The sequence below is a fragment of the Pipra filicauda genome, unplaced genomic scaffold, assembly GCF_003945595.2.
Source record: "Pipra filicauda isolate LSUMZ 115617 unplaced genomic scaffold, ASM394559v2 scaffold70_size2993248_pilon, whole genome shotgun sequence".
In the NCBI taxonomy this organism is placed as follows: domain Eukaryota; kingdom Metazoa; phylum Chordata; class Aves; order Passeriformes; family Pipridae; genus Pipra; species Pipra filicauda.
Genome location: NW_024104876.1, coordinates 1637587 through 1648875, shown reverse-complemented (window position 1 = coordinate 1648875; position 11289 = coordinate 1637587). Strand labels below are relative to the sequence as shown.

Below are 11289 nucleotides of genomic sequence, written 5' to 3'. Positions count from 1 at the left end.
GGGGAAAAATATCAGAATTTAAAAAAACCCTGAAATGGTGAGGTTTTTCTGAGCATAGGGGAGTTTTTGGCAGACAGCCTGGCAGAAGCACCTGCCTGGGGTGAGGGTGCAGGGAGTGAGGGTGCAGGTGATGGGTCCAGCCAAAGAATCACCCACTGTTACTCCCCCATAATTCCCAGCAGCTGGAGTTTCTCTCAGAGGGGAAAACACAAGTTTTTCTTTTTTTGGGAAGCCAAGACCCTGGCAGTGATTTGTCAGGATAAACAGCAGCAGGTTCCCTGCCCCGCATTTGCACTAGGTTAATGGAAACTATATCCCACGCTGTTTTCCCTGGATAAGATCCCAGTTTATATGGGATGTCCGATGGAAAAACACAACACTTTTATTTAAGGTCTGCTCGTGCAGAAATTGCCACTGAGGCTGTGCTACCCAGTGTGTCTTTCTGGTTTCTGTTTTCTCCAGCATCCTGGGATGATCTGTGGGGATCTGGAGAGATAAGTCCTATTTGGGGATGCTGGGGGATGCTCTGTCCCCTCATGACTCAGTGCTGGGCTGCAATTCTGGGGATGTACTGGGGCACCATCCCAAAAGGAGAGGGTTTTGGGAAGAGCCAAGCTGGGATGTATGGAAACAAACCCTTCCTGCCAGCACTGTTTCCTAATCCTGGAGACCAAACCACTCTGATTGTTAAACCAGTGTTCAGAGATTCGGCTGAAGGCTGCTGAGCAGACAACATCCAAGCTGACCTTTGAGGAGACGAACAAAAAAAAGAGGGAGAAAACACAAGGGGGTTACTGTGCAAACGCCGGAGAAAAATAGTCATTTCAATTAGGGACCCCACCCTTAAAATAAGACTTATTGCTAATGCATGCCCAGGACATTTCTGCATGATGGTATGCTAAAAAAATCCTCTCTGAACAGGGACTAAAGGCTTTGTTGTGTCATGAGCAAGACTTACAGTTCCCAAGAAAAATCCTGTCCCTCTCTTGCATCATACAGTCGGGGATGAGGAGGACATTTCTAGACAAAAAGGCCGGCAGCCAGAACGAAGGACAAACACAGAATACATTCCTGACTCGCTATTTAATTGCTTTCGTGCAGGTGCAAAGGGCTAAACGAAAGCAAAAATAAGGATGAGTGTGTGGGGCCGAATCTCAGCTTTAAGCAGGAGCCCAACACCTGGAGGAGGTGGCTGCTGTAACTAACAGGCTTCCACCCAACTTCTTTGTGGGTTTTCTGCTATTTTTCTCCCAGGGACCAGGCTGGTTCCTGTGGCACTGAGGGGCGATGCCCCTGCCAGGTAAGGAGGTGATGGGGACAGTCCCCTCCCACGTTGCAGGAGTGGCTGGTGCCCATGGGCAGTGCTAATGGTGGGTTTGTTTTTTTCTTTCCTCTTGGATGTAAAGCACTTTGAATCCAGGAATTTCCCTCTGTGGCTTCGAGTTTCCAGCCTGATCCCTTTTGGCAGTTCCATGCAGAAGTCATGGAGGTTTTAGGGGACTCTGGGGTGAACGTGGTCCGGTGCCTGCAGCATCTCTTGCTCTCATGAGCTGCTCCCACTGCCACACAGTATGACTCGTAAACCCACAAAGGGGAAAAAATCCTTTTCTGCTTGTGCCCAGGAGTGCTCCTGCCAGCAGAGCAATTTCAGAGATGGTGCAACCCCACTCAGAACTTGGGCATTTCCTCCTGAAAATAAGTGGGAAGGGGTTTAATGATGGAAAACCTATCCCAGAAAGTGAATCTCCTCCTCCTGGGGAAAAATGCAGAGCCACCACTGCCAGCCTGGGACCTGCAGGGATCTGTACACCATGTACTCCTTAATTTAATAGCCTAGGAGATGTGAAGGTCTATTTGCATGTCATTAAAGTCCCCAAGGTGCCACTGGGAATGTGTTTGCTGGTGCTGGCCCCAGCAGGGCTTGGGGCTGGCCCTCTGTCACCCCTACAGCTCTTTTGCTGGCCAGAGGAGCACCGTGTCCTCAGTTTCCCTCCCTGCCCTTGCATTGCATATCATATTTTTTAAGCTCTTGTGAGCTCTTTGTCCCTCTCAAGGTCCTTCCCTCTCACTGCCTTATGCTGCAAGAAACATAGAAAGAAGAAGATGGGAACTGATAGAGTGCAGAAAAAAAAAGTGTATTCATTATAGTGGCAAAATGCCCCGAGTTTCTTCTTATTAATCCCCTCCTTGCAGCATTTCCAGTCCAGGCACATACCTGTGATGCTCCCACAGACCCGTGTGGTCCAGGAGCATTGCTGAGGGGGGGTGGGTGTGTGTGTGTCTGTGAGTCTCCCGGTTGTCTGAGCAACGGGACATTCATCACCAACTCCAGGGATAATTAACTCATTTTCCTGTATTTATAGCAAACCAGTGCAGGGAGTATTGGCACTTATCCCTTACAGGGCCACATTTGGCCACAATATTTTGAATTTTGGCCATTTCTTGCATTACGGCAGCTTTGTCATCATCCCCACCGCCTGCTCATTAATAGGGCAGCTCATTAAGCTGATGAGGGCAGGGGTGGTGGTGGCTGCCTGAGCCAGGCTGCCCGTGGGTGCCCACCTCAGCGTGTCCCACTCTCGGTTTGCCAGTGCAGGGAATGTTTGCAGCAGCATTCCCATCTCCAGATGCCTGCATACGCCTGTGCTAACAGCAGCGTCGCTCCCGGCTTGGCCGCTGGCAAGGGGAGATTTTACTGCTTCAAGGTTTGTTGCAGGGAGGTGATGCAAAGAAACACTGGAGCATCCTGACTCAGCACCGCAGCAGTGGGAGACCCGTGGGAAAGACACGGAGCGTCTTCTCTTGGCATCAGGGCATGCATATGCCAGGTATGTTCCCATCAGCCAGACCTGGACATGGGTTTTTCCTTATTTCTTCCAGACAGACAGAAAGCAACTTGGTACTTTTAAACTGCCTTTTATTTTTGCAGTTTGTTGTTTTTTGGGCTGGTCTTTGGGGAGGGAGAGGGTGAAGGCAGCGAGGGAATGGGGGCTCAGGGTGCGGGTGGTGGGGCTGGAGGAGGGTGGTTTGCTGCAAGGTGTTGGCATCAACATCCTGCAGAGCTGGGGAGATAGATTTGATCTCTGCTGCTCCTGTTATCTGTGCAAAGGTGGGGAATGCTTTATTTTGGGATCAGCAAACAGGAAGGTGCTTGAAACAGTAAGAGATGTACTGTGCCTGCAGCTGAGACTGTTAAGAGCTCATATTCCCAAGAGGTGGAAGAATTAGCCCTTTAAATGGGAGGTCTGCTCAGGAAAAAAAGGGCAATCAAATCAAGCACGGGGGACCACCATGCTGCTAATCACCCCCCTGCCACCCCTGTGTAGGGGGGTTCTATCTTCCCCTCCTCCTCCTGCTTTGCCTTACAAAGAGAAAGGTACAGAGATGTTGAGCTCGTGCTGCCAGGGTCCTGTGAAAGTCCAGGCTCCTAAATTCCACTGTGATCCTCTCCCAAGAGCCACTGTCAGTCCCTGAACAGTGTGGAATCCCCATTTTCCCCTCCTGACCACCCCTGTCTGCTCCCACCAATGGCCCCAGATCCGGCACCAGAGGTGGACCATTAAGATTTAACACATTAATGGAAAGGGCCGTGGGGTTTCTGAAAAGATGATCCCTGCTTGCAAACCCCCTTAGGAAGGATGAGTCCTTGAACCGAGCACAGCTGCCCCAGCACAGGCTCAGCCAGCTCTGGCATGACCCATTCCCAGCAGGATGCTGGCAGACAGCAACTGGTCCCATGGTCCTGGCCACCACTCCTGCTTCCCAGCTGCTCAACCGCCTCACAAGGAGCTAAAAATATATGTCTGTGTGAGCAGTCACTATAGCTACAGCAAGTGTGAGCCAGGGAGGGTGGCCGGACCTGGGGGATGTGGTGCCTTGGCAAAACGGGCAACACAGAGGGGACAGGACAAGACGGGATGGGACAGGACTGGCAGGTTGTTGCTGGTGCCTCCAGTGCAGATCCCACCCTGTCCCCATTTCTCCTTACACTGAAGCTGCAGCACGCTACACAGCCCCTAAGAAGGGCTTCACTTTGCCACTCGCATTTCGGCAGGGGATGAGCGAGGAGCAGCTCCCTTCATCTGCCCACTGCCCCACCACGTGGGAGGACACCAATGTCTCAGCCTCTGCCTACCCCCAGTACTGGGTCGAGCCGCGGTTCACACGAGCAGCGAAGGTCCGTGTGATCATCACAGTCATCTTCTTCCTGCTGGCGGCGGGCAGCAACGCGGCGGTGCTGGGCAGCCTGCTGAGGAAGAGGAGGAAATCCCACGTGCAGCCACTGATCCTCAGCCTGGCTCTGGCCGACCTGCTGGTGACGGTGACAGTGATGCCCCTGGACGCGGCGTGGAATGTGACAGTGCAGTGGTACGGAGGGGACATCTCCTGCAAGGTCCTCAACTTCCTCAAGCTCTTTGCCATGTATGCGGCCGCCCTGGTGCTGGTGGTCATCAGCCTGGACCGGCACGCAGCTGTGCTCCATCCCTTCTCCCGTGCTCACCGCCGCAATGGGATGCTGCTCCGCGCCGCCTGGGCCGGCAGCGTGCTCCTGGCTTTGCCCCAGGTAGGGCTCTGTGCCTACCCTGTGGAGTCTGCCCAGGCTGGGGTGGTTTTGGAGAAGGGATTCCCAACCAGTCCATCCCAATCCATGGATTCCCCTGCCACCGGATTGGCTCTGCCTGAGGGAAGCAGCGTGGTTGTGTGCTGGGTGGTCAGGGCTGCTTTGCACCTTCCTCACAGCACCTGTTCAGTGCCACCATCAGGGCTGGGGAAAAACAGTGTCCACTATGCTTTAAGTCCTTGTGCACATGGTAATCTTCTCCTAAAAATCCACACTGTACCACTGCAAAACATGTTGGAGCAGACCAAGATGAATCTGAACAGTTCCTGACCATAATAACATTCTTTATGGTGAGAAAACAAGATTTCTCAGCTGTTAGATCCCATCCATCCTGACCAAACCATGAGTTAGGTGCCCGGAGCCCCTATCCCAGTTGCTCTCCATGCACAGGACATAGGCCCTGTTCCAAATCCTCTCTGAGTAATTATTTGGTTCTCCATTTCAGCTTTTCCTCTTCCACTTGCACACGATTCCGGGAGGGAACTTCACCCAGTGTGTCACGCACGGGAGCTTCCGGGCACACTGGGAGGAAACTGTCTACAACATGTTCACCTTCACCACCCTCTACATCACCCCCCTGAGCGTCATGGTTGTTTGCTACATCAGGATCCTTTGGGAGATCAGTAGGCAGCTAAAGATCAATAAAGGTAAGCAGGTCCCAGCCCTTTAGTGTCCATCATGACTCCATGACTGAACCTTCTCCAGCCTGGAGTTGTTTGGTCTGTCCCCACACCCTTTGAAGGAAAAACCAGTTAAGGGGTTTTACACAAACTAATTGACCTTGTTCCTTGCTGTCTTCTGTTTCCTGTGGGCCATGGACTGGACCACGAGATGGTCTCCCCGCTCTGATAAAGCACAAGCAAAGATGGCTGTGTTCTCCTGGTTTCCCCCCATCTCCAACTATCCCTTTGACTCTCCCTGGCAGGTTTGACAAGAAGTCAGAATGACCACATCTCCAAGGCACGCATGAAGACTCTCAAGATGACCGTAGTGATTGTTGCCACCTTCATCATCTGCTGGACCCCATACTACCTCCTGGGCCTGTGGTACTGGTTCCAGCCAGCCATGATTCAGAAGATGCCAGAGTATGTCAACCACAGCTTCTTCCTCTTTGGCTTGCTGCACACCTGCACAGACCCTGTCATTTATGGACTCTACACCCCCTCCTTTCGGGAGGATGTGCAGTTGTGTCTCAGGGGCATCGAAACAGCCATCACCAGGCACAAGAGGCACAAACCCATCTCAGCCTCAGAGAAAAACATCAAGGATGGTGCTGTAAATGGTGGAGTGGCCTCAGGGGGCTCCAATGGGACAACTGCCAGTGCAGTCTGATGGAGAGGTACCCACCAGGAGAAGGGAGGCACAGCTTTGGGGCTGCTTTGTCCCGTAGGATCATTCTGCAGACTGTTCTAAGGAGGTTTGCCACCCAGCTTTGGTGGGTGAGGGTCTCTGGCCAGGAACAGGGAATGCATCTCCTGCCTGTACTCAGGGTGAAAAATATTTGGGGGTATTTATGGTCATTCTGCCATATTCTGACAGCCCTGTGACGACTAGAAAAACATCCTTTTTGTACCCTATGCATGGTCTATCCCTGATTCTGGGGTCAAGCTTCTGCACACTTCCAGCATCCACCCCTGGGAGGAGACTCGCCATGTCCTCTGTGGTCCAGGGCCATGTCTGTGGGGTGTCCAGTCTTCAAGTGCCCCTTGCAGCTACACCCCGGTGTGGAGATGCATGGACGGTGTCACCCTGAGGCTGCAAAGGTGCAATCACAGGTTTTTACTCCGTTTTCTCCACCCATTGTAGGAAAAGCTCCCTGGAAATTTCGGATCTCCTGACTCAGAGCCTGCCTGGTTCTCCCATGGCTGTGTGACAAGCCTTGGGAAAGATCTAAGTATCTGAGAGTTGACTAATGCAAGGGCATTAGTTCTGTGGGGATGGATTGACTTCAACAAGAAGGGTACAAAGAACCACAGTGGGATAGGTATAAGGTGGGGGTTCTTCTCCCTTTTGGAGATAACCAGAAGGGAAAACAGTCCCTGCTCCATGTTCTGGTGTGCAGGGGATGGTATGGACGCATCCTTACACAGCAGTTTGGGACACAGGGCTGACCAGGAGGGAGGGTGTTTGGGGTAATCAGAGAGTGACAACCAGACATGACCCTGCCCAGGACCCCTCTGGACCTCTCTGTCCCCATGTCCCAGGGCACGAGCTGGCAGGTTGCAGACCACTTGCTGGACACATTTGCTTTGCCCAATGCCAGCCCAGTGCCAGCCCCTTGGCTTTGCCCAAGCAGGGCAGGTGCAGACACCCCACAGCTGATGCCAGAAGTGTCCCAACAGGGAAGGTGATGGGAAACAGCTGGTGGATGGAGGGGCCCATCAGTAGTTATCAGTGCCAGGTGGGGGCTGACAGTCTTTGGCTGCACTGTGAGGGGAAAGGAGGCTTCTGGAGGAGTCAGTCGAGCTGTGGTGAGTAAGATGGGTTATTTGCTTTCTACCACGGTGCCAAAGGTTGCTTGAGAACGTGGAGGGTATGCATTGAAGAGATGGGTTTTTTCAATTGTGTTGTCCTTTCCAGGTAATTAGAAATAGTGGATTATTTCTTTTTTCATTCTCTGGTGATTGTTATTAAATGTGTTTTTTTCCTTTTGAAGAGAAATTTAGTTTTGAGCCAGGTGGGTTGTTGGGGTTTTTTTTTAGTTTTGTGAAACTTTGGGCAGTCAGGAGCTCTGGACTTGGCAGGAGGCACTTCCTTGGCTATTTTTGTGGCCACCTCAGCTTTGAACAAGCATCTGGACTTTATCAGGATGAAAGAGCTTTGTTTTAAAAACAACTCTTGGCTTGCTGTGGTTGCATGTGTAGGGAGCTGGAAGATGTCTCTGCCCAAGAAAGCAAATTTCCCTTGGGCATTGAGGGGGTTTTTTCTCAATCTTGTCTCTAAGAGGGGATGGCTCCCCATCAGTCAAAAAGGATCTGCACTGGTCTCCCAGTGCCCCAGATAACAAATTATTAAAGCTGGAGGGGTGGTAAGCAGTCCTTGCAGGCTGGCTGAGGGTGGGCAATGAGGACACGGGAAGCCAGAGTGCTCAAGGTGAGCTCTGTAGTCTGATGTTGGGCACTTGCCTTTCCCCATGCTAACAATTTATGCTAAACATGCTACCCAAGGAGAAAAAAAAAATCAATTAGAACTGCAGGAGCCCAGACCAACTGGTGGAGATTAGTGTGAGCCATTTAGGAAGCATCCAAACTCCAACAAGATGAGTAATCACAGTATGACTTTCCTGGGCTCGTCCTGCTCAAGGTTAATTACACAATGCAGGAGTTGGCTGATGCCAGGCTGGCAAAAATGGGCCTCTTGTAAGGTGGTGGAGATGGCTGGCAGTAGAAGAAGCTATACTCATCAACACTCCTTTGGTCTCTCTGTATATGTTGCTTATGATGGTTGATGGGAGGCAGAACTTAAAGGTGTGTTGATTTTTCTGGCAAGCCTTCAATGAGCAGGAAAGTGTCTTTACTGAAAATTTTCTTCATCCACTTCTTGCTGAGTGAGAGGGAACAGGTCTGGCATTGCTCATGCACTTAAGACCACATGTCCTCTCTTGCCCAGCAGCAGGAGAGCTTGGAGATCTTCTCTGAGGAGCAAGAAGCACTTTTTCTCTTCTGTGAGGGATCCACCACCCTTACATCCCATGGATACAGTGAGAGGGCTGAAGCAGGTTTGGCTTGAGGTGGGCTCAATGATCTTAGAATCCTTTAGGATGGAAAAGACCACTATGAAGAGTAGGAAAACTGGGATGCTGGCTAGTATACATACCTTGGTCCTTAGGGGAAGCATGGCACATCCCTTGGGATGCTTGCAGGCACTCCAGCGCTATTCCTTTTTCTCACCTCTTTGATACCTTCCCTCCTGTTGCTGGTGCTCAAATGGACATTTTGGGAAGCCTGGAGAGTGGGCAAGGTGCCCAAAGTGACAGTTTTCATGAGAGAAGGAAAATGTCACTGGAAGAACATGCTGCCAAGCCGTGTGCCCTCCACATGCGGGAAGGGGGAGTGAGCAGGTGGGCAGCACCTCCCTGGGGGAGCTGGGATCGACCTGGGTTTGGGTCCTGCCATAGGTGGGCCAAAGCTAGGCCTGGTTTGGATATTCCTTTATTTCTGGTTCTACTTTTCTTAAATTTGCTCATACTGCAGAGAGCACATGATTTTTGCATCACTTACCAGGAGCATGAATCGCAGCCCCTTGCTTCTCCCCACCCTGGGGGTGGTCCTTTCTTCAGAGGTTCCCTCTCTGCCCATATTGCCTCAAACCCCTGATTTCCAACAGCCCTTCTCCTCAGCTGGCTCCTGAGTTCTTCATACATATATATAGTGAAAAAAACCCCTTATATTTGTGTATATTATATATTTCCCCTTATGGGAGGAAAATCCTCCCACGAAACCTGCTCATCCCCACCAGAAAGCACCAGCTGCCATGCTCCTCCTTGCAGTCCCAGCAGGATCAAGTTTGTCTGATTCAGTAACAGTTCTTTAATATTCACCACAGTAATGTAACAAACACATTAATAAGCACAGGTAGCTCTATATTTTACAACTCCTCACCCTGGGCCGCCCGTTTCAGACACAGCGGCCCTTTGTTCGGGAGGAAATTCTGATTCATTCCCTGTTAGTGTTTTCATAGCACTGTGCATGTTCAAAGAGCCACGCAAGTGGCTTAAGAGGCTAACACAAACCTTGGGGTTAATTCATAATACTGTTAGTTACTCAGCACAATACCCACATTAATCCAGCTGACTGCACCTCGCCACGTTGGGAAACACATGCTGAAATCAGCAGGGAGCACAGAAAACAAGCGTGGGAGTAGGATGTTAAGTATTTTGCCAGCCCACTAGGTAGAATGTGAGCATCTTAGATGTATTTAAAATATTTTCTCGTTGCCTTGCTCCGCAGCTGTGGAGCTGGGGCACGGAGGAGGCTGTGCCCAGCATCCCTGCAGGCCTGGGAGCGAGGAACGGGGCTATGAGCCCTCCAAGGGGCACTCCAGACACTATATCAGGACTCTGCCTCTACCTGCAGCCCCCCTTATTTTTTTTTCTTTTTTAAGTCTGTTCAAACTGATAAAGACAGAAAAGGCTGTTTTTTTCCTTTAATACCTGCTGATCTCATTGCAGAGCTGGACTGTGCATGTCTGCCATGAGCCCCCACAATGCTTTTTCTCTCCGGGGATATGGCCTGAAGCTATTATTACTCCTTTTGCTTATTCTCAGAAACTTTCCTATGCAAAGAAACCCTAAGAAAAGAGCTTCAAATCCTTGCTGTGTTCCTGTCATCTGGCTCAGGAGCTCCCAGGTCTCTGCCTTTCCCTGCAGTGCCAGAAGACAGCCATCCCACAACTGCTGCCGAACCTCCACCTTTTCCAAAGGGCCCCAAATAGCCCATCTGTTCCAAAAGATGGGGTTTTTTTCAGGCATATAAGGCTTTTACCTACCCAGTACCTAGCTTTTAGCTACCCAGCATCAAATACTCTAGGTTTTCTGGCTGGCACATTACCTCCCCTAAACTTGCATATTTATATGGCACAATATTTAATATAACATGCTGAGGTGGACCAAAAATGGGCACCTATTCCCAGGACCCACGTGTCTCAAACCCCAAGTTTCTGCATTGAAATACCAAGGAGTAAACTACTATAAAGTAGTTGAATCTGTTGCACAATAAATTATTAAGTTCACGTATATTTTAATTGCAAATCACTGCTATAATTAGCATGGACACTTCTTGGGCTGAGGCACCACAACATGCTTTGACACTGAGCATTATTAACGGGCTGTAAAAGGCAATGGGGAATTGGATTATAATGTTCTTGTTTTGCAAGTTGTATGGTGAATAAATAAATTTGTTCTGGCAGCACAATTAACTGGGATAAATATGTCTAGCTCCAGCCACCAAGAAGAGGGGTTTCTGGAAATCAACTTGTTCTCAGCCTTGAGTTAAGAAAACCTGATCACCAGGACATTATTTCTGGCAGTTAGGTACCAGAACAGCATCAGAAGAAGAAGAGATTTTCTTTGAAATATTTAATGAATAAGGGAGCAATCACAGACTCATTTGCTGGAAATGTGATGAGATTTTTTTATTTTTTGTGGTTAGGGTTCACTGTGCAATGAAAACTTGTGTTTATCAAGACCGAACTGTGGCACATATCTGGCTTTTCTTTGCCTACAACTTCCCTGGGTCTTCATGGGGTTATCCCATGCCCGGGCAACAATCAGAGGATCGTTCTTTTCTCCTTTCTCTGTTTCTGGTAGTTGTAGTTTGCTATGTAACAAACGACTTGGTGAGGAGGTGGAAGGTGTTCCTCTGTGTCTGTTGCACAACTTGTGCATACCTGTGTATGTGTTCTCTAACAAATCCCCAGTTTGATAAGAATAATCCTTACTCAGCATTGATGATGAACAGCTTGAGTTTGTCTGATTTGCACACTAACCAAGGACAAGACACATCATGGCTGAGAGCACAAGCCTTGTAGATGTTTGTGCTGGCTTTGTCCAGGGTAGAGAGAATTTTCCTCCTAGCAGGTAGTGTAGGGACTATGCTTTGGATTTCTGCTTAGCTGCCAGCTGGGATTAAAACACAACAATGTTCTACAGAGGGGAAAAAAACCATACT

The 11289-nt window shown here is 49.9% G+C and overlaps 1 protein-coding gene across 1 annotated transcript; it reads left to right on the top strand.

Annotated features, from left to right (window-relative positions):
- Positions 1–2234: 2234 nt before the first annotated feature.
- Positions 2235–11267, top strand: GNRHR (gonadotropin releasing hormone receptor). Its single transcript, XM_027714737.2, has 4 exons — positions 2235–2828; positions 4055–4564; positions 5067–5268; positions 5547–11267. Exons 2-4 carry the CDS (start codon positions 4058–4060, stop codon positions 5951–5953), a joined length of 1116 nt encoding a protein of 371 aa, XP_027570538.1. The 5' UTR covers positions 2235–2828; positions 4055–4057; the 3' UTR covers positions 5954–11267.
- Positions 11268–11289: the final 22 nt, after the last annotated feature.

Excerpts from the sequence above, each read along its gene's own strand:
- GNRHR (XM_027714737.2), top strand. The coding sequence starts at position 4,058 with ATGAGCGAGGAGCAGCTCCCTTCATCTGCCCACTGCCCCACCACGTGG. Across the intron at positions 4,565-5,066 it reads TGCTCCTGGCTTTGCCCCAG|CTTTTCCTCTTCCACTTGCA; the intron begins GTAGGGCTCTGT and ends TCTCCATTTCAG. Across the intron at positions 5,269-5,546 it reads GCAGCTAAAGATCAATAAAG|GTTTGACAAGAAGTCAGAAT; the intron begins GTAAGCAGGTCC and ends TCTCCCTGGCAG.